The sequence below is a fragment of the Spermophilus citellus genome, assembly GCF_964194105.1.
Source record: "Spermophilus citellus genome assembly, chromosome: 5".
NCBI classification, from domain to species: Eukaryota; Metazoa; Chordata; class Mammalia; order Rodentia; family Sciuridae; genus Spermophilus; species Spermophilus citellus.
The window spans coordinates 172,414,977-172,437,321 of NC_138186.1; the positions used below are offsets into that span (position 1 = coordinate 172,414,977).

At 51.8% G+C, this 22,345-nt stretch overlaps 1 protein-coding gene across 1 annotated transcript in view; it reads right to left on the minus strand.

Moving 5' to 3' along the window:
• Positions 1 to 15,313, minus strand: part of RPS6KA2 (ribosomal protein S6 kinase A2) — a gene marked incomplete at its 5' end in the record, with an annotated part of 317,911 nt that extends 302,598 nt beyond the window's left edge. Inside the window, 2 exons of the mRNA XM_081296228.1 lie at positions 11,723 to 11,782; positions 15,251 to 15,313. Coding sequence (XP_081152354.1) covers positions 11,723 to 11,782; positions 15,251 to 15,313 — 123 coding nt within the window. The remainder of the gene's footprint in view (positions 1 to 11,722; positions 11,783 to 15,250) is intronic.
• Between the last annotated feature and the right edge of the window lie 7,032 nt (positions 15,314 to 22,345).

Consider the following 22,345-nt stretch of genomic DNA (forward strand, 5'->3'; position numbering starts at 1 on the left):
AGCTTCAACTCAGGACCCGCAGGTGTCCCGGCTCTTCCCAGGGACGTGGCATCCCATGTCTACCTCTCCTTCAGGCCCAGCAGCCTGTGCCTGGACCTGTAGACAGCTGTTCCTGTCCATTCACTTAGTGGTCTGCCGCTGTGCAGGGAGGGCCTCCTGACCCTCTCAGAGCGCTGGACTTGAACATCCCTCCACCTCCTGGCAGGGTCCTTCTCCCCATCTCCCCGAGGCGTTGAGTTTTGCATCTTATGAGAGAAAATTGGGGAGCTGAGTGGGGGTTTTGTGCCTTGGCACATGGAGGGGCTCCTCCAGGTCCCGCCCTGCACTGCTCTCCCAGGTATGCCCAGCGGGGCTGGAGGAGAAGGGCTGGGAGTGACTGTGGACTCCCTGTGCGAGGGCCGCTGGGACAGTCAGCTCTGTTCTCTGTACCCACAGTGATGGCGCCTGCCTTCCCGCCTGTCCTCTGCCCAGGTGAATAAGCTCCGCCCAGCCTCCTCAGAAGGTCCTCCATCCTTTAGGAGTGACGTTCTGTCTGATGGATTCAAGAAAAACTATGGTTTCTTAGGTGACCTGGACCTTTCATTATAAACAACGTCCTTCTGAGGCTTTCCGCATCCTACCCTGACCTGGAAGGCCAAAGGTTTCCTTCTTGTCTTGGGTTAGCCATTTGTCTTTTACCCATAACCTGACCCAATATCTTTCCCTACAGAAGGAAAATAAAACTTTCATGTGAGAAATGGAAATGAAGAGTTTTCCCTAATTTGCAATTAGCTTGAGCTAGTTTTTACTCCTGTGTTCAAGACACACACACAAATAGCCTTGACTGTGTGTGTGAGCAAGCATGCATTGGCAAAGACCCTAAGTCACACATCCAAATCCCTCCATGGTGACGCCTGAGTCATGGGCTGAGTACCTCAATCTCTAAGAGCCTCATATGTGGTAGTCAGCAAAGCCTTTTGCTAAAATTAACAGTTGGAAATCAATGCCTGTCCAACAGAGCAACGAGGCAGCTACGATGGATTCTTCCAAGTAGGTACAACGTGCTGAGGAGGAGGCAGATTCTAATCTTTCAAGTGAACAGCTTTTGACCTTCCTGACCTATGGCTTTGGGAGGCATTAGGGAAGTGTCCACCCATCAGTGTCAATGGCACCTGCTCATGCAGGGGTATGCTCTTACTTTTGAGAGGCAACATGAAATGCTCAGGAAGGAAATGTTACAGTTTATAGGTTGCACTTAAAAATGCTTCAGCAAAAAATATTAGCAAAACAACAAACAAAATCCAACAAAAATGATGCTACTCCATGTTGAAAATTGTCCCCAGAAATACATTTTATGGTTGATTCCTTCGACTCAGGATCCATCTATCAACTATGTCCATGCTGCACTGTGTCTTTCTGATATCTCACCCTTGGGCCTTGGACTTTTCTCTAGACAGACTGAACACTTGTAGAGAGCACCCTGTGGAGATGGAATCATGCCCCAGGCGTCCAGTGCCTGTCTCAGAACCTCTGAGGGGGCTACAGTAGTCCCCCTGTATGCAAGTGTAAGACCTCCGGTGCACCTGTGAAGTGGATCGGTACGGAACCCTATGTACACTATGCTTTTTCCTATACAAACATGCTGTGATGAACTTTCATTTTTTAAAAAAAGCTCTTTATAGCTTCTCTTTGACATATCCAAATTGCCAGCACCACTCATGCACTTTGGAGCTGCTATTAAGTGAAATGAGGTCACTTAAACACAAGCCCAGCAGTTCTAGGACAGTTGATCTGATAATGGAAGAGACTGCTAAGTGACTAACAGGTGGGGTAGTGTATACAGTATGGATACCCTGGACAAAGAGATGGTTCACGTCCCAGTCAGGATGGAGCAGGGCAGCGTGAGATTTCATCATGATCTCAGAATGGTCAGCGAATTAAAACTTGTGAATCATTTATTTCTGTAACTTTCCATTTCCTGTTGTCAGACCACAGTGGAATGTGCATAACAGATTCAGAAATTGAAACTGCAGATAAGGAGGGATTACTGTAAGGATCTCGAGGCAGGGAGATCACCCTGGGTTTTCCTGGTAAGTTTAATGGAACGTCAAGGGCCCTTTCCCAGCTCAGGCAGCCGGGATGAAGGGATGATGTATCTCTAAGTGTGTGGAGATGGGCTTCAGCAGCCAGAGGAAACCCTCGCCACCACCCTCTGAGCAACCTGAGGGTACACCGGGTGTCGGTCACTTGTTTCTTCACAGGATTCTTCTCTGAGATTTGGCAGTTGGGGTTGGAGTAACCTTCTGCATTGCTTTATGAATTTGCCACCCACCCTTTAGACTGAAATGACCACTCCTGCTGTGCAGTGTCGTGGAGCAGAGGACACATGGCACGGCTCTTCTCAGCTGCCTTTTGTAGGACAAATTCTGAAGAAACATGTATCAAATAAATAAGCAGATAAGTGTGTTCTGCTCACATACTGACTTCAAGGAAGGGAAAGAAAATGGAGAGAGGAGGAATGGAATGTGCCACGTCTCAGAGTTTACTCTAAACGGATCACTGTTTCCTAAGCATGAAATCAAACCGACGCACTGTGCATCTTAGAATGGGCTCCTTTGAATTCATGGATTTAAAACCAGACGCCATCCCAGTGTAAGAGCTAGGGTCCTGTAAGGGGGAGGCAGAAGGACCGCGGCCAGAGAGGGAGGATGGAAGCGGAGTCGGAAAGGGGAGAATAAGCCACGGTGGCTCTGAAGGCAGAGGCAGTGCCTGAGCCAGGGACACAGCGACCTCCAGAAGCTCCTGCCCAGAAGTGCATTCTCCACCAGAGCTCGCCAGGAGCCCACCCTCGGTTCCAGCCCTGTGCACCTATGGGCTTCCACTCTCCAGGATGGTACAATTACAACCCATGTTGTTTAAAAAAAAAATTAATTAAGCCAAGTGCCATGGTTCACACCTGTAATCCCAGGGCCTCAGGAGGCTGAGACAGGAGGATCTCAAGTTCAAGGCCAGCCTCAGCAACTTAGTGAGCTCCTATCTCAAAATAAAAAATAAAAAGGACTGGAGATATGGCTCAATGATCAAGTACCCCTGGGTTAAACCCCTAATACCAAAAAAAAAAAAAATCTAAGTAGAAAAGACGATCTATCTTTCTGAAAAGTAACGAGTTCAACTATTAACAACAACTGGTGTTATCTGTGTATATAGTAAAATATTTGTTACACAAGCAACAAACTCAATATTAACATAAAAACTAGATGCCATATGCCACCTGCTGGGAGAAAGGAGATCCCCTTCACTGTTCTGGAATTCTGCCCCAAACTGCTCTGGAGCTTCTAGAACAGGCTTCTCTGGAAGCCGAGTCTCCATGCCCTCGTCCTGAAGGCTCTGCACCAGCACTCCACCTGCACCCTGGGGAGAAGACCCCACCCTGGGGGCCTGTTGGGCTCTCGGGCCCACAGAGACCTTCAGAGCCGGATCCACAGTTCCGCGCACCCTCCAAGTACTCTGCTGCTAGACCGAGAGAAGCACCCCGCCCCGGGTCTGCACCCCAGGGAGGCCTGACCTGTCTGTCTTCACTCTCCACAGCCACAACTGCCCTGCCCGGGGCACAGCTCCCTCCACACCTGAAGACAGAGAAGGTGTGACACCTCCCCTAGGGCTGGATAATGATGGGGGTTAGTTCCCAAATTTCCATGAAAGTCCTCCAGCAAGACCTCCAGCCAAGTCCTCCCCTTTCCTTATCCCTTCACCAGCAGCACTCTGATGGGTGCAGTGTTTGACGCTCGGCCACTCCTGGATGTACTATCAGAGACTGTACTTCTGTACTATCATAGACTGCCTGTGTATACCCCGTGCAGTGCGTCACATCTAACACTCAGTTGCCTCCTGAGCCTCAGAGGCTGACCTAACCAGTAATTATATAGCACGCATCCAACATGGTTTAAATGAAAGCAGAGTGTTCCCGACACACCAGGAGAGGGAAGCCCATTCCGCAGGTTCCCAGCTGGGAAGGAAGACTGCGCACACTAGGCCCCTGTTGCGCTAGCCGGGTGAGCTCTGGGGCTCTCCTGCTGCTTGGAGGATGATCACCATCAGCAGTCAGGGCAGGCTGGATCCAAGTGAGTCTCGTGTCAGGAAAGAGACAGAACGATGTGGTTCTCAGAGTTACAGGAAGGCAAGGTGTGAAAACCCAGCTGCAGAGGCAAAGACCCCACACGGTCCGCGGCTGAGACTCTGGAGGCACATGCAGCAGGAGCTGAGAGGCCCCCACAGCACGGTGCTCTACTTCCTCTGACACAGCAAAACCACAGTGCTGTGACACTCACTAAGGCACAGAGACCAGTCAGAGAGTGTTGTGTAGATGGAGGTGACGGATTGGTCACAGTGGACCCCTGGTCTTGATCCAGCTCCCCACAGATCTGTGCTGTGGGTCTGCTCTGGTCAACCTCTAGGTCCCAGCCTCAGCGCAGGTACCTCTGGATCCAGGCCGGCTGCAACAGCCCACCCCAAGCTCTGTCTTGCCCTGTTCTGTCTCTGCACAGCGCTTACCCTGCGGGGAGTGAGGCTGCTGGCTACTTGTCTATTTGGGAGGACACTAACCTCAGATTCATGCTGGCAGAACCCTGGTGTCATTGTAAGGTGCTGAGCATACAGCAGGCACACAACTACGGCTCCATGCACAGTTGTTGAAAAAATAGAGAGAGGCAGCAGAGAGAAGGGGGCTGATCAGCTTGAGCCAGTGTTCAGCTTAGGTCAAGAGGACAAGGCTAGCAGGCATCTTGCCTGTGGGCACACCTGAGCCTTTCACAGCTTCAAGAGGGAACTGGGAAACTGTCCTCTTGTTGTATTTACCTGGCAATTTGGAAATCTGCACTCATGTGAGCTCTGAGAACAGGAGCCGCAGCTCATTCAGGTTTCTGTCCCCTGTGCCCAAGAGCGTCTGCCTCCTACAGATGCCGAGTGAGTCTAGACCTGGAGCCTTGCCCTTCACTCTCTGTGCCCATGAGTCATGCCCTGTGTGCCCATCCATCCCTCATGAGGCAGGAGGTGCCAGGAGTCTGGAGACCAGATCCAGGGTTCCCCCAGGAGCCTCTGCTGAGAGCACTGGGTGATGCAGCCTCCGCGGTGCTGGTGACTGCTCTGCGCATTTGGCACTGCGGGGTGTTTTAGTACTGCATCCCGGAAAAAATATGTTTTGATGATTCCCTAGAGATTTTTATGACTCACACAGATTGCAGAGCTGCTGTCTCCACACCCAGCTGTGCGTGTCTCTCACTGCGCATTCCTTTTTTCTCATCGCAAAAAATCTGAAAGTAATAAACTATATGATTTTGTAACTGATACTCTGCATCTTACCCTAACACAGATATCTGTGGAAGAAAATCTTCTCAACTAAATGTGTATGTGCCCTTTCTTAGCATAATTATTCAAAGTACCCACTTGGGATTAATACGATATAAGAAACTTAAATAATTCTTGCAATTCAATAATGAATCCCACCTATGACAGAGATATTAGCCAAAAAATCGGAGGGTATAGTTTTCAAAAACACCCCAGCTAAAGCTCGTCTGGGGTGTTCTGAATACTTTTAGAGAATGAATCTTTGTATTTTTTCTAATTTGAAGAGGAGAGAGAGAGTTTTGAAGAGAAAAGGCCCTGGAATTCCAGCACAGGGATGGTCTGGGAGCTCCACAGCCGGGCACCTGCCCAGCATCGCTCTCCACAGGGACAGAGGCCCACCAGAGACCGAGCTCAGGTGAGGGCCCGGGGTGACCCCACCTGGCGTGGGCGTTCCCACGTGCTGAGCAGGAGGGAGGTGAAGGACGGGCACAGGAGGCCTGGGCAGGGCCTCTCTGCTACCAGAGCACTACGTTGGGTTAAGGGCAGAACAGAAGGAAGAGACAGAGCCAGCCGGTCTGACCCACGCCCAGGTTCATTTGCTAAACTCCACATCCAACGTTGGGCACCTAGGGGATTCGTGATCCCATAAAACACACGTGTAGAAAGAGCTTTGTTTGAGATCCCCTTGTTCCTGGGTTCACTGCAGGCCTCAGCCTAGGTCCCGGCCCCCTTCCCAGGGCCAAGGAAGATTCCAGGCCATGAAATCAGCAGCACACTGAAGGCAGGTTCTCACTGCACAGAGCTTCAGTGCCCTGCAGGCAGGACAGCTGCGCTTCATTCCTGGGCCAACACAGGAGCCTAAGGACGCGGGGCAGGTCAGGGCTTCCTGTGGCCTGCTCTACACGCAGGACACAGGACAGGCCGCCTGATGAGGTCTTGTGCTCCTGATGCAGCAGCAACAGCCACAGGGAGGTGCTGGACTGTCACGGGAGGGCACTGTGCCCCTGGACAGCCCCATCCTCCCAGTGGGAACACGACGGGGCGCCAGGGTCACTCGTGCTGTGCCCCTGCACCCGCTGCCAGGCAAGGCTCCCCATCGGGGCTCTCAGATCGCAGGACACTTCTCCAGCTGGTGCCCGGGGTCTCCGAGGACGTCCCTATTCACACCCACGAGGGAGCTGCCCCCTCCCACTAAGCACTTTGGGAATCGTGCAGCTGCAGACTTGGTTACTGAAGCAGAGAAGTGGCTGTCAGGACTGAGCAGAGCTGCACATCACGCCCACGTCCCCACCCGCAAGGAAGGACCAGCACTCTGTGGATGACCACAGCCACACTCCTTGCTTTCTGTGAATTCTTGCAAATAATTGCCACGTACACGTCAAATCTCATGCTGCACCAGCGTCTGTTGCAGAACTGTGATCTCTCTGCACTTCTGCCTCAATCCGTGCTAATGTTCCTTGGAGCCAATGCACCACCGTCTCCCCACGCAGTTCAAAGAGACGTGGGTGTGTCGCGGCTGGGCCACACTTCCCTTTCCAAAGGCCTGACGTCTGCACCACCTTTTCTAGAATCTCTGTTAGGATCCCGGTGTCCCTGGGCTGCTCCAGAGGAGCACAGCAGCTCAGGCGTGAGGGGGGCACTCTCAGCCTGAAACCAGACACCCGTCCTCGGCCCGTGTTCACACAGACCTCCACCGGGTACCGTGCCCCAGGAGGAGGACAGAGCCCTGGCAGGGGGTGCGACTGCTGCACAGCCGCGGGCACATGGTCTGGCCCCACATGCTGCGCAGAATGGTTGTTTCTCTGAGACCACCAGCTTTTAAAGGTGCCACGGGTGTCTTACAAGACAGATCACTTCACTGATCTTCTCTCAAGACGGCTAACTACCTCTCCAAACGACGCTTGCATGGCTCCCAATTGCTTTACTAGTCCTCGGCTTCTTTACTCATCTTGTCTCATTTCTATTCAAGCCAGTTGAGACGGCATTTTCTTTTCTTTCCTTTTTAGGGGAGCAGTGAACCTCTGTCTAGATCCCAGAGACAGAGGGCAACGTGCTGGTTCCACCGGGCTGCAGGGACGGTCCGGCCTGTTTCTGCACACTTCCACCAGTCCTTTCCCTGGCCTTCGCCCCACGCTCCGCCCAGTGGAGAGGGTGCCGGTCAGAGACACCACTCCTCTGGAGGTCAGGGAGTTGGTCACTCTCACTGCAGGAGATCACATTGGCAGCCGCCCAGAAGTACATCAACAAGCCGCCCCCAGGCACCATACCACCTTGCAAGGGGCTGCGTACCCAGCTCAGGACCTTCTCTTGCCTCTGAGCTGATATTGTCCCCTCTGGCGTCCTCTGGTGCCCACCGATGGGGCTGTGTCAAAGTGCCAGCCCTCACCGCACAATTCCTCTTCCACTCTCAGAATCAGTGGGGGTGCGGAAACATCCCAGTGGTCACAAGAAACAAGGTAAAAGCATGCTGATATTTTAACGATTCCCTGGGTCTGGCCAGATGGGAAACGGTCTTTATGATGATCAGTCAATATAACCCTGAAATCTTAGCACTTCAGAGACCACACACTAAAAATTCCGATATTTTTCATAGGCTTTTCTGTGAAATGAGAGTTCACTTAAAAACCGCTTTGGACCTAAGAATACATTGGGCCAAACATGATGAGACAGCACAGGCAGGAGCTTGGTGTGTCTGGTGCTTGGGAGATCTGGCATCTGCGCCATGGAAATGGCAAGCCCAGCTTCTCCACCAGTGCCACTGCTGCTGGCCCTCCCAGCTGGCCTGGGTCAGCTCCTCCTTCAGAAGAGGAAGCACCGCCGTCCCTGTCACCATCCACTAGCCTCCTTCCCCACGGTGAACACGCGGCCTCCTCACCACCAGAGTCTCGCGGCTCGGCTGCTGCAGTCTGCCTGAGGACTCTTGGGCAACGTCCAAACAGGTTTCCTAGACAACCAGGCGGCAGGTCGCCTCTGGACCCATGATATATTCACTCAATTAGCCCTACACACCAGACTGCACGGCAGCACCTGGGAACCTTCCAGAGGCCCCTCACTCTGTGAAACAGCTTCGGGGCCAAGCCACACACTTACTGTCACATTAAACTTTAAACTGCCTTGCTATCCTGATGTCCAGAATCCCAACTTCTGCTTATCTGCAAATCATCTGCAAAAGGGAGCCCAACCCACGAGAGGGTGCCCGCCCTGCACCCAGCAGGCACCTGGCAGAGGCTCACAGAGTGCGTCTGCTTCCGGAGTTGCCCTGGGACCTGCTCCATCCCAGGCCAAGACCCTCCCACTGATCCCCTAAGAAAGGTCTCCTGATGGGACCTGCTGGCATCTCACCATAGGGATTACAGGGGACCTGCCTGTGTGTGTCGAGTGACATCAGACCAAGCCCACCTTCCCAGGAGCGTACACACTGCACACCCCTGGGCACCCCCCGACCTCCTGAGCAAGGAAGCCTTTCCCTCCGCCAGGGTGAAGGAGAAGCATGGGGGGCTCTGGGGCTCAGAAACAGGCTTCTGGTCCATCTTCCTACCAGACCGGGGTCCTTTTCCCATAAGCTGGACAGAGCCTCACCAGGAGGCATGATGGGACAAGAGATATATGAGATACTTATGTGAGAAATATAAATTTTTCACTGAGATATTTATATGAAAATATAAAGATATTGATATTGAGAAATTTATATGAAATACTGAGATATTTATATATATAAAAAATATTCCCAAGTGTTCTTCAGAAAGTTAAGGAAATAATTCCACAAAGAGCCATGTGGATGAAGGTCATCAGGAGTGGCAGGTTCCAATGTCCCCCTATGCTCTTCCCAGAGAGCGTGGTGTGGCGTGGGCCACAGGCTTGGCTGAACAATTATTTTTTCCCTATAAGATGAACTTTTAATAATCACACATGTTCAGGAGGCAAAAGGTATAAGACTTTGTATATTCAGGTCCCCTCTTTTATCTGATCCACAAACCCTTGAGTTACAGAAGTGCTGTGCCTTACCACTCTGAAGGCCAAGGGCAGTGCAGGGAGAGTAACTCGACTCTAACAAGAACTAAACAACAGCACAGGACCCCAGCCCGGCCTCCTTTTCAAGAGGCCAGCTGTCTTCACCACATGCCTGTGACAGGGTCACATCTGGATGTCCATCAGAAAGGCTGGGTGTGAGGCAGCTTGGGGCGAGGAGGTCTTAGGGGTACAGGTTGTTAATACTTACTCTTGTTGTACAATGTTAGCTAATATAATTCTCTGGTCGCTTCTTAAGTACTTGTGACCATTATCCTGCACTGTGGGTTGAATGTCTGCATCCCCCTAAAGTTCACTTGATGAAATCCTAACCCCCAAGATGATGCTGTTAGGCAGAAGGGCCTGGGGAGTGGTCAGGTCCTGAGGGTGGAGACCTCCTAAGTGGGATGGGTACTTACAAATGAGGCCAAGAGAAGCCGGCAGCCCCTCCTGCCCTGTGAGGACACTGAGAAGGTGGCTGTCCATGAACCAGTAGGCAGGACCTTGCCATGCCCGGAACTCGTGGGTGCTTAACCTCAGACTTGCCAGTCTCCAGAACCGTGAGCCATAAACACCTGACGTTAGTATGCTGCCAGTTCCTTCTGCTTTATTACAGCAGCCCATCGGACTGAGCCCTCAACCCGATCCCGTAGCTCAGTTGGACCTACAGGATGAGCAGTCCACCCCCCCCCCCTCCACGAGCTGAGTGCCACGAATCTGCTTCCAGAAGCCAAGTGCCAAGTTACCACAGTAATCTGCCCTTGGTAAGTACCCTGCAGGTTCCCCCAAATGAGAGCTCCTACAGAAAGAAGCCTGGCAACGTGTTGCTAAGAGTGGTAGCTGTGGCTGGGGTGTGGCTCAGCGGGAGAGCGCTCGCCTAGTACGTGCAAGGTGCTGGGCTCCATCCTCAGCACCACACAAGGGCTAATATATAAAGAGTGGCAGCCATGGCTGGCTTCCCCGGGCCCTCCTCACTCCGTGTGGAGGGGGTGCCTGCCCTCTTCACCCTGTGACTTTGAGCACCCATCTTTTCAGGCAGTCACCAGCTCGTGTCTCCCTGCGTTTGGCTCTGGGGCCCTGGCAAAGCACAGCTGAACCTGCTCTCCCAGGCAATGCCACCCACAGGGCCAAGATAAATGTTTGTCCACAGTGGCAGCAACATCACTGCAGGCTGGGGAGAGAGCTGAGCTCAAAGTCCCCGAGAGCTGCAGAGGCCAGAGTGGGGAGGCAGCCCGCTGGCTGACCATGGCAGCTCAGTGGAGTTTTCCTTGTTTCACCAATGTGTGGTGTCACCTGATCATTAGGTCCAGTGACAGTGGGCTTGAATTCGTACTGTGTGCCTACATTAGACGGTAGGAGAATGCAGATCTCAGCATCTGAGAAGACTCCGTCAGGCCAGGAGTGTCCATTGATCCAGTCCCCAAGGATGCAATACTCACAGCCATTTTAAAAGTCAACATAGTTGCAAATGCTGCCTGTGTGTGGCGCCCAGGTGCCTGGCCAGGCAGACTCAGGTTGCCACATGTTGTCAACTTTGTCCACACCCCGTGCTTCCAGCCGTCCTGGGCATAACATCTTTCACAGTGACAGAAACATGCTTACTAGAGAGACTCCTGTCACCCCAGCTCCATCTCCACTCAGGTCACTAACAGCCGAGGTCCCCCTGGCAGGTCTGCGAACTTCTCTCTACAACACCAGAGTTGCCGGGACACTTCCCCTGACCCAGCTAGGTCAGGTGTCCTCGCCTGGGTCAGGAGCAGCGACCTCCAGGGCCCGAGAGATCACACAGCCAGGCACAGCTCGTGGCTCCTCCCTCTCACGCCCACATGGGGTGGCATCCTTAGCAGTGCTCCCTGCTCTGCCAGCCTCCCTCTCCCCAGCCTCCCTCTCCCCAGCCCCTCCTCGCAGCCCCCACAGCTCTCCTCTGTAGACCCTCATCCACTCCATGCCCCTGGAAAGGTGGTCTCCTCATAGACAGACCCTCAGCATGGTTCCACCCCCCACCTGAGACCTGGTTACAATACCCCACAGGTGGAGTCGCTGTTCCCTTCTCCTGTGTCCGCTGCACCTCCTCACGGTGGCCTCACGGTGATGAGTGGTTGCTCTCCTGAGAAGGCCTGACGGGCTTCCCAGAGCCTTTACCTCCGCCTGTGGTCATCCTTCCCATGTGCACTACTCCTTGTGGGGAAAGTCACTGCATGTGACACTCACAGGACGCACATGTGTGCATGGGTATGTTTGTGTGCATGTGTGTAGATATACATAACTACCTATTTAACTAAAATGACCACACATGAGCCACGGATTGTAAACATCCACTTCTCCCCTCTACTCCACCCTCCAGACCCAACCTCCCCAGCAATCAGGCTTAATGAAATACGCATATAGTTACTTCTTCCGCAGTGTCTTCTGGAGTGGGCTCTGTGTCCAAGTTGGGCTCCTCCTCGGCTGTCTGTCAACAAAGACAAACAGTAAACAGTGAGCACTGTGAGGTTCTTGGACATAGCCTCACATAGGGAACAGAGTAAAAGGAGGCTAATTAAATATTCCACATGAGCTTGGGGGACACTGGAACCCCATCTTGATCCCTTTCCACTTGAATCTACTTGTGACTGTAAATGCTTCATGCAAGAGATGATCGTTTATGTAACAGGCTGTAAGTGTTCATGTCCAAAGCCACGGATTATTAAGTCCATGGGTGTGTCTAATTTCCAACACAGTTGAAAGGTGAATGAGGTTCATGCAGCCTCCCACCAGCAAGGGCAGGAGACATGGATTCCCATGAAGCTCAGACCAAGGCGGCCAAGATGGAGACAGGGATGGCGGACGCGTTGCAACCACTCCTTCTGAATGGAACAGAACCACAGTCTCAGGTTAAGGCTGGAGCAATTAACAAAATCAGAGAGAATGAAGACCTGGCCCGTCAAGACATGAAGCAAAGTGTCTGTAGCACAGAGACAGGAGGCTGGGTCTGGGTCTCTGCTCACACTTGATGACTTGGTTAATGCTTCAGAGGGCCTCAGTTTCCACAGATGCAAAACCAAGCACTTCACAGTACTCACTGCCTGGAGGTGTGGGAAGATTCACTGAAACAGCACCTGCCGGCAGCGACACGGCCTCGCTCAGGCCACAGACACTCCAGGTGAGCTGCCTAATCACTGCTCCAACCTGGGCACCACGAGACACGCTGCCACACCAGCCTGCCTCCGAGTCTCCAGGCGTCGTGTTTGATGGGTACTGTTTGGAAATGGGGGCTTTTCCCTTCTCTAATGCATTGTGACACCCAGAAAGAAGAATCATGCTAACTCTCCAGAGCAACAGAAATAAAACCGGTCAGCTCGGGCTGATGGTCTGGCCTGCACACTGGCCTCCTCCCCAACACACCTTCTCCCAAAACGTCCTCGGCCACTGTCACCCTGCCGAAAGCAGTGACTGCAAAGTCTTGCTTCGAGATTCTCCTCCACTTGCTACAAGGTGACTCACAACACCCTGCCTGCTCTTTCTCTCCACCTCCTTCAGGGGTTGTCCGGGGTCCCAGCTTCTAACCAGCGCAGGTTTCCTAGTCCACACACTCCACCTCAGACCCCTCAGAACAGTTCATGAGACCACAGTCCCATTCCCTGGACAGTCAAGTGAATCTCCCCTGCTCCAAGCTGAAGCGGAGACGGCTTTGGGGGGAACAGACGGTGCTGTGAGACGGAGGTGAGGAGAATGACCACTGCCCGGCCTACGACTGTGGGCCCTCCAAGGGCACGAGGGACGGGCCAAGGGAAGAGCAGCAGGAAGAGCTGCTGGAGGGGAACGGGGAAGCCAGGACGACTTCCAGCCCTGGAATAACTAACCAGCTGCTAAGTACCCGCCGGGGCTGACGCCGAGTGGTCCCCTTCCACCTGGCAGGTTGTACCTGCGTGTTAGGAATCAGCTCTCTGCCTGACTACAACACAAATGACCATCAGAACTAAAGTTTCATAGCTGATGTCCTCATGAGGAGAACATCAGGCATTTTATGACACCGTGGAGTCCAGAGGCCACGTGCCCTCCAAGGGGCTCGGCTTGCCTTCAGCATAGGAGAGCTACTTACCACCATGGAACATAAAACAGGTTACACGAGAGTAAGACCTCCCTCGGGGTTCCGGACCCCATGGGTTGCATGTTTTTAAGGACTTAGAAGTTCCCTCAGGAATCTGAAATGCTTTGGATCAATAGTTCAGCTTGGATCCTGTGGATGGGCTTGGATTCCTCTGCATTCCGAGTAGCCTGGGCTTTCCCACCCCACCTTAAATCCACGCACGCCACGGGGCCCGCTGTTCTGAAAGACGCTCCCCGGAAGCTGGAGGGAAATTTCTTTTGCTTCAGAGGTTAACTCATCTGCACCCCCTGTGTGGTGTTGTGCACAGATCAGTGGCTAAAGCTTCACAGTTGCCTTCTCGCTGGGGCACAGGCAGCCCCGCTGTCTGTCAAGTCAGCTTCCAGCACTTTGGATTTGCAATCCTTTTCAGGGACAGGACACTATTTATAATCATATGTACTCATAGAAGCATGTGGTTTTATGATCAAATGACAGTTTTTATAACCTGTTCATGGCCCATCCATTTTCCATTAAACTTCAGAAATTTTAAAACACAAGCTACCTCTGGGGGTTTTTCGTCCCTGGGACAATGTCAAGCCCAGAGTCCCAGCAGGAATCCTGCAAAGCCTTTCACCCTGACCCTGTCCTCCCCCTGAAGGGGCTCGGGGTTCAGAGGCCTTTCAGCTGGCATCTCACCAAAATACCACCGTCATGGTAGCCAGAACCTCTTGGGGAGCCCCGGGAAATAAGAACTTCCTGACTCGTCTGTTCATTCATTAATTCAATTTTTAGAAAAATCAAATCTCTCTCAGAAAAAAAAAAAAAAGAAACTGTATTGGCCACCCCTGGAGGAAGGTCTGTCCCAGGCCTCAGCTTCAATGCTCAGAAGCACATTTACAGAGTGATCAGCAGCCAGAGCTGGTGCCATCCTTCCAGAGGCACCCCCAGCACTGGCACCAGCCTGCTCGTCTACAACAGGGCCCCCGCCAGAGCCAGGCTCAGCAACCCATCCGCCCTGCCACACACCTCACGCTGCTCAGAAATGTATTAAATATAAAATACCAAGCAAATCATCTTCTAAACCCGAATCTCTCAGCAGTTTAAAATCGTGTCATGTGAATAGTACTGAACTTGTGATCTTGGCACTGGGTGTAGGGGGTGAGGCACAAGTTAAAGCTGGGATTAGTTAAAGATTTTGTAAGTTATCAAAATCAGCCATTTCAAATGCAATCTGAGTGGTTATCAAGGCAGCATGGGTACATGTAAAACTTTAGGAGATGTTAATAACTTTGAGACACTTTCTCTTCTCAGAGAAACGTTTGTTGGTCGTGTATAATCCCAATGGAGCAGGTGACATTCCTGGGATGGGGAACCCCCACCCGCACTCCCGCAGCCAGGAGCCAGGAGCCCCGCGCCTCCTCCTGCTCTCTCTCCCGCACACCTCTCGTCTAAGCGTCTCCTTACAAGACGCTCAGTGTTTGCCTTCCGCGCCTTGCCTGGCCAGGGCAGAGGGAGGCCCGACCTGAGAGCCACCTGCTGCAGGGCAGGCACGCTGACGCAGACCAGTGTGGGGACACCTAGGCTTCAGGACACGTGCAGGGCAGCGGGAGCACGGGTGGGGGGGGCATTGACTTTCCCTCCTGTTCCTCTGTGTATTCACACCACACACGTCACCACATGTGCACACACACAGTGCTTACGTACACGCACATGTGCCGGAACACACATCCACACACACTGAGCCCCGAGTCTCTGCCTCACACTGGTCCCTCTGCAAGTGAACAGCCTGTTTGCTCATCAAGCTTCCTCGGGGTGCTGTGGAAACGCACCTCCCGCCTCCCGAGGACTCACCTCTATCTCCATGGGCTCCACCTCTATCTTCTTCCATAGTTCCAGCAACTGTGCAATCGGCATTTTAAAAAACTTTCCTTTTCTTCTGATCAAATATTGATAATAAGAAAATAAATAGAGGTGCTGAGCAGTCCAGAGACGCAGCCAGACAGAATGTGAGAAGCAGAGGGTCACCAGCACAGCGTAGCCGCGAGGAGTGGATGTGGTGCCTGCACTGGGGGCTCTGGGTGCTGGGCAGGGTCCCTGGCGTCTTCAGTGTGGCCACTGGCGCTCGTCCGGCTCTGCCAATCCTGGCTCCGGGAGCTGTGGGGGGGAGAGGGAGCCGTAATGGGCTGCAGAGTGCACGCTCCACTCACAGCCTGCAAAACGGGTCCCTGCCCCCCACGGTGCCGCTCTCCTCCCTCCCCTCACTATTTTACCTTAATTGGCTCTCAATGGGGTGAAAGTTGAGTCTGAGGAAGCTGCTGCTGCCATAGAAACCGCATAGCAACCAGGGCTGGGGAAGAGGGAGGAGGGACTGAGGCAGGTCTGCTCTCCCTCCCCACCTCTGGGCATCTCCCAGACCCACGGCACCACCGTCAGCCACCGCTAACCAGTCAGGAGGCCAGACGCGGCAGAGCTGCCCCTGCATTCACATTCCCGGACCCCTACCTACGCGGATGCAGCAGAAGAGCAGTCACCTCACGGTCCCCTCCCGGGATCACTGAGCAGAGCAGCCTCCGGCTGGAGGGCTGGGTGCCCACGTCTCTGTCCCCAGCCCTCCTGACCAGCCGGCCGCAGGGCCTGAGCTGGCAGCAGTGTCCTTCTGGAGGAGGGTGCAGAGACAGCAGCTCCACACAACCACAAAGCTCTTGTGGGCAGGACAGGGATTTCTTGGGGGAGAAATACTAAGCCAAACAGTGCATCATGCACATGATCTCATTCAGTTTTCCACCTAGCCTGGATCTTACAGTCCCACGTCACAGGGGAGAAAGTCCTGAGCTTGGGGAAAGGGGGATGCAGAACACACACCCCCTCTGCACCACCGGAGATGGAGTCCTGCCTGACTCAGGCTGACAGCTCAGCTTCTCAGAGGGGGATCGTCAATGAGGACAGTGTTCCAGGGAGACATTTCCTGCTCTTAACTCCCCGGAGGTGGGGGTCTTTTGTCTCCCTCCATTTCTGCCATGGGAAGAGAGACTGTCCTGTGGAAACACAGCCAGCTAGCTCCCTGAGTGCTAGCCTGAGTGCCCTGTCCCTCTTGGGAAGCAGTGACAAAATCCATCACGGTCAACCTTCTCCGCTCTGCTCCTCGCCAGGAGGAAGTAAGCTCATCTCTACAGCAAACACCTGTGTCTCTGAGCACGTGTCCATGAAATGGCTAACTGCTTCCAACAATTACCAATCCACTTCTTTTCCATCTTTATAAAATCACCAAGAAATCTAGTTCATTAGAAAAACTAAAAGCTCGAATCCCAGATACATCATATTTCATAGCAAAACAACAGATCTGAAGTTAACAGAGGGGTTCAGTACCTAACACTGGTTTTATCTTTCTACGATATGAGGGCAGTGAGGACCTTGATAATTAATTCTACTCAAAACAACAACAATATCATTCATTTTCAAACTGGACCTCCCTCGACTGAGAGCAGAATGGCTTCCAACATGCAAAGCATATTAAGGTAACCTGCTTATATGAAAGGTCACAGGTTAATAAGAGACAGATGGAGGTGCTGTTCCTATCATAAAGCCAGAAAAGTCTCCCATAAAAAATAGTGCTGAACGGAGATGAAGAACATTGGCTTTGATGGTTGAAGGTGTGAAACTTCTTGTGAGCTGTCTTTAAAGCTCCTGTTGTGCAGGAATGTTCAGAGGTGGAATGATTGGACTGGGAGAGCTGTGACCTTCCTGTCCATCCTGGTTTGAAGGACTGGCGGGCAGTGACTGTAGGCAGGTGGTGACTGTAGGCAGGTGGGGCATGGCTGGAGGAGGTGGCTCCCTGGGGGTGTGCTCTGGAAGGGTGCATCTTCCCTGTGGCCCCATACCCTCCCGCCCCCTCCTTCCTAATCCCACCGCGAGCTAACATCTTGCCTCCACTGGGCTCTTCCATCCTGAAGTTCTGCCTCATCTTCAGCCCAGAGCAATGGAGTCGGCTGTCTACAGACTGAGACCTCTGAAACTGTGAGTCCCAAGTAAACTTTTCCTCCCCTAAACTGTTCTTGTATAATGCAAAGCCACTAAACACTCCTGTAAGCAATGGAGGGAGGGTGAAATAGGTTTTTTTGCTGTGTGTCTACAAAGTCTACAATTTCTGGAACTTTCCACTGGTACTCTGACACGGACAGATTGAGAGAAATATGGTCCTTTTTTTGAGGAAGAAATAAGGAGAAGAGCTCTGTTTAGGGCCTCTTCTGAGTAGCCATACTTCCTGAGAAACTTGAAGAAACCTCAGGCGTAAGGAGGCTTTGGGTTGAAGACCTTGGCAGGATCAACTGTCACCAAACACAGGAGCTATGATCGCAGGGAGCATGTTGAGAAGTGCCGAAAATATGGCCCATAATTGAGTGTCTCTTTCTAAACTGTGCAAATGTGACTTAGACACGGCTGCACCCCTTCTGGACCTCTCCAGGTGAAGAGGAGTCTGAAGAACCCGGCGTCTCTCCTGCCTCTCCATGCTGCCTTCACTCCGAGCCACTGCCTTTGAGGACACGAAGACCCTCGTTCAACTGCAAACCGCCTCCCACCATCCTGGAGGCAGTCCCAGCGCCGGCCTGCTGGGTGGGAGAGGGAAGGGACCCGCAGCAGCTGCCCAGGACCCAAGGGTAAAACAAAACTTAAAAAGAGAACTTTCAAGAGGAAATTATGCATCCAGGAAGGTGTTAGCCCTGTTTATAAAGCATGCATTAGAAAAGATGACACATTAGAGAAAGAAAATAATGGTTACTTCTAAATCCCAGAGAGGATAAAACTCCCAATAAAGGACCAAAGACATTTGGTACATTGGGATAAGAGTGTTCAATTCAACCAAATCCCAGGAAACTCCCCAGGAACACCCTCTTCAAAGCTGATTTCCAAGAACTCACCTCGCAAGCATCAATTTCCCAGAAAAAAAGAACAGTTGAAGCGTTCTTGTTCAAAATGGATCTTTAATGAAACGAACCTGCAGACTAAACGCAGCAGGAAGCACTGCCAGAGAACCAGGTCACCAAGTCCCGGGGCAGGAGATGCGCTGGCATCAGGCTCAGTGAAACCCAGCCCCACGCGGAAAGCACTCCCCTGTTCAAGTGAAACCAAGAGCAGTCCTGTGCTTATCCCTTAAATCTTCCTTGGGAGAGGAGGAGGAGGAAGGAAGGAAGGGCAGGAGGGAAAGAAGGAGCCTGTGCCCCATGGATTTCTACAACCAAAGGGAAGCCGACCTTCCCTAGGGCAGTGTGGGGTGGGAGCTGGTACTGGTTCTGCGCCTGCACTCAGGGCTGTCTTCAGCCGCCCGCTGCAGTGCAGCTTCCTGCTCTGCATAATGGCAGGAGCAGCAGCAGCTGTGACCGCAGGGCCATGTCATGTTCTGTGACCCATCCTGGGCTTGAGATGGTGAGGCCTCTCAACCGATTGCTGACCTTGACAGACATTTTCATAGGACTCCCCAGTCATCCTGGTGGTTCTATCGTGAAGGTGGAGATGTACAAAATATTTGGTAAAATAAGAGAAAACACTGACTTCTAGTGGAGTTGTCACAGCCGAGCCATTTCCTGTCTCCAAAAATCTCTAAAATCCTCAGATCCAAGTGCATTGTAACAAAAAGGCACGTGGCTCTGTGTCATGGGCTGAATCTGTGCCCGTGGGCCACAGGCCCAGCTGACATCCGGCTCTCTGTGTGAGGATGCAACCTGATGTGGAATCAGGGTCCATGCTAAGGCCACCACGCAGCAGGGCGACTGGGGTCTTATGGAAAGGGGGTATTTGCGCCAGACCCATATGCAGAGAGATGGCATGGGGAGACAGAGTTCTGCAGCTGTGGGCCAAGGGTGGTGGGCCCAATCAGCATGAGAGAGAGGCCTGGAACAGACCCTGCCAGGGACCCACAAAAGCAGAGCCACTTCCTACACCTGGCCTCTGAGCTGGAGACAGGATATTTCTGTTGTGGAGGCCACTCTGTGGGACTTGGCTGTGCAGAGACTGAGATGGGGAGAGAACATAACACTGAAATTCTACAGTGTTCAGGAACCGGAACTCCAGAATAAAATCAGTACATGAGAAGCCAGCATTGACATCGTCAGGGACGTCATTTTAGCTCGCAACTGTTGCGCTTCAAAGCAGCTCTCAGAGGCTTACAGAAACCATTTCATCCACTAACAGTCTGCAGTTTGGTCCCAAAAGACACAACGGCGTTGGGGACCCAAGCCAGCTCTGTGCAGGATGCCGTCAAAGCCCCATTTCCAACACAACAGCGTCGTGGCTTGCAGAACAGAACAGCAGCTTTTTTTCTAAAGAAATTATTCACAAGGAAGGAAAAAAAAAAAAGGCTGAGCACAGAGTAAACAGCCTCTCTATTATGAAAAGCAAATTATAAGCTAGGGAGAGATTTGGAAGAAGGAGCTTACAGCCTTCAACTAACATTCTCATCTCACTGGTGAGGAAAGTCTGCCCAGGACACCCCAATATCTCCCACCCAAGGTGGCAGCAGCTCAGGACAAGTGTTCACAGGCTGCAGAAGCACAAATATCCTCCTTAAGAAGGCACACATGCCCACAGAAGGAAGTGGAACCTCAACTCCCCTTTCCAGTTGCACCTCTGACAGCTCAAGACATGTCCCAGAAGCTAACACAAAATTACTAAAACAACAAAACAAAACAAAACAAACAAACAAACAAAAAACCCACCTGGTGTTTACCAGGCTTTCAGCTGGGACTCCTCCTAACTTAGGGATCCTGCAGAGAGGTACTAAGAACCCTGTGCCCTTTCCTAATGAGGCACACCAAGCAGTAATTGCCAACTGGGTAATTCCAGGGGTTTATTTAATTTAGCTCAAGCCAAACATATCTGTTGCAAAATTTGCTTCAGCTTTCATAAGCCTAATCATATAGCAATGCAACGAACACAACATGAACAAATCATTATTTGGAAGATTTGACATTTGCTATTCCCCAAAGCCACACTGAAAGATGCTATCAAACACGGTCTTCAATAACATTTTAAAAGCAAGGTGTATTTCTAGACTTTTAAAATCATTTCATTGCTGGTGTTTATTTTTTTATGTGGTGATGGGGATTGAACCCAGGACTTCATGCATGCTAAGAAGTGTTTTACCACTGAACCATCTTCCCAGCTATTAAAAATGTTTTGTTTTGTTTTTTTGAATGTGTTCTCTATTGAACAAACTCAAGTTCTTTTGAAAATAAAAGTCTGTATGTGTATTGATAGCTGACCTGAAGGCGAAAATGCTTTAAAATTGAAGCTGCAGAGACAGAGCTACCCGCTGGGAGAAGTGAAGGGTACCTGTGCCAGCCCTCCCCAGTGGCATGCGGGATTTTACTAAGGCTTGCTAGGCTTTAATGATGGCCCCCTGTCTTTATTAAAAAGGAGATGATCCTGAGCTATCAGAGGGAGGGCCAAGGTGTGGTGAGGGGTCTCACAAAGAGAGTGCGTGAACAGGACCTGGCAAATTCTCAAAACCGCAGCACTTCCTGTCCAGAACACCAAAGTCACTAAGAGCAGGGCAATGGTGGGACTCTTGCAGCTACTCGGTGGAGCCAGTTCTCTGCTCCTGGTGACAGTCCTGGGAGTGCCCTGGGAAGTGCGCACAGGACAGCATGGTGGGCCCAGTGCGGCGGAGGGCTGCTGGATGCACAGGAGAGGTCTGGGCTGTGGCACCATTGGGTTCCACAGCACTTAGGCTTCCTGAGGGAGGAGGGAGGCCGGAGCTGCAGGGGAGGGGAACTCCTGCAGGAAGCCTCCACACAGCTCCCGAGGCCACCCTCGTCCTCCCGCTTGCAGGGGTGGGGGATTTCAGGTCTTCCTTTCACTGACACATAAAAACACAAAAAGCTGTACACATTCAGGGGCACCATTCTGTGTGGCCTGTCTACATTGTGAAGTGTCTAACTCAGGCTGAACACATGGATCTCACACGATCGTCACCATCTCTCTAGGGTAAGAGCTTTCTGGTCCTTTCTTCCAGGTTTTTTTTTTTTTTTTTTTTTTTAATTTTTTATTGATTATTTAAAGCATTACATAGCTCATGATATATCATCTTACATACATTAGACTCAAATTGTGTTTTGTCTTCCAGGTTTTTGAAATGCACGGCGTTTTATTGTCTGGGCCTGTTTTTGTTGCTGTAGTGTTTGGGACCATGGATTTAACCCAAGGGCCCTTTAGTACTGAACCACTCCCAGCCCTTTTTATTTGGAGACAGGGTCTCACTAAGCTGCTCAGGGCCTCACTAAGTAGCTGAGGTTGGCTTTGAACTCACGACCTGCCTCCCAGGCCCTAGGATGCCACCGCACCACCCAGCCTACCTCTGTTGTTGTTGTTGTTGTTGTTTGTTTTGTTTTAAGGACAGATTGATGCCTGCTCACCTTGTGGAGAAATGTAAGGCAAGAACAGAGCAGCCACCTTGATGCAGGTGCCACAGGAGAATGTGCCATTGCTTGCTTTCCCTTTTCTCCATGATGTGTCGAGCTTCAAGAATGGCTGCAACAGGAAAGAGCCAGTCATAGCTGTTCCTGCATCAATTTGTTGAGATATCAAAAGAACTACACAACGCAGCACCACGGAAAAGAGACCCTAGAACAATCAACTAGCAGACCTGGAAGAGTGGCCCCTGTCGGGAGCTGCCCTGGATGGACATGTCTTTAAGTCCTGCTGCCCGAGCACTGAAGGATCATCATTCTGCAGTAACGTGGGCTTCACCCACCTGGGATGATGATGCTGGCTCCAGGAGCAGGCGTCACCAGGTGGGGCTGAGCTGTACTCACCTGTTCCTTTGTAATCCTACCCCTTTGCCCTTTTGGGGATAGAATGTTCCATGAAACCTCCCCTGTGTGTCCCTTAAATAAGAATAAAGAATTCCAGGGCTCTCTCTTTCCATAGACCCTCAGTGTTGGAGAGCCATCC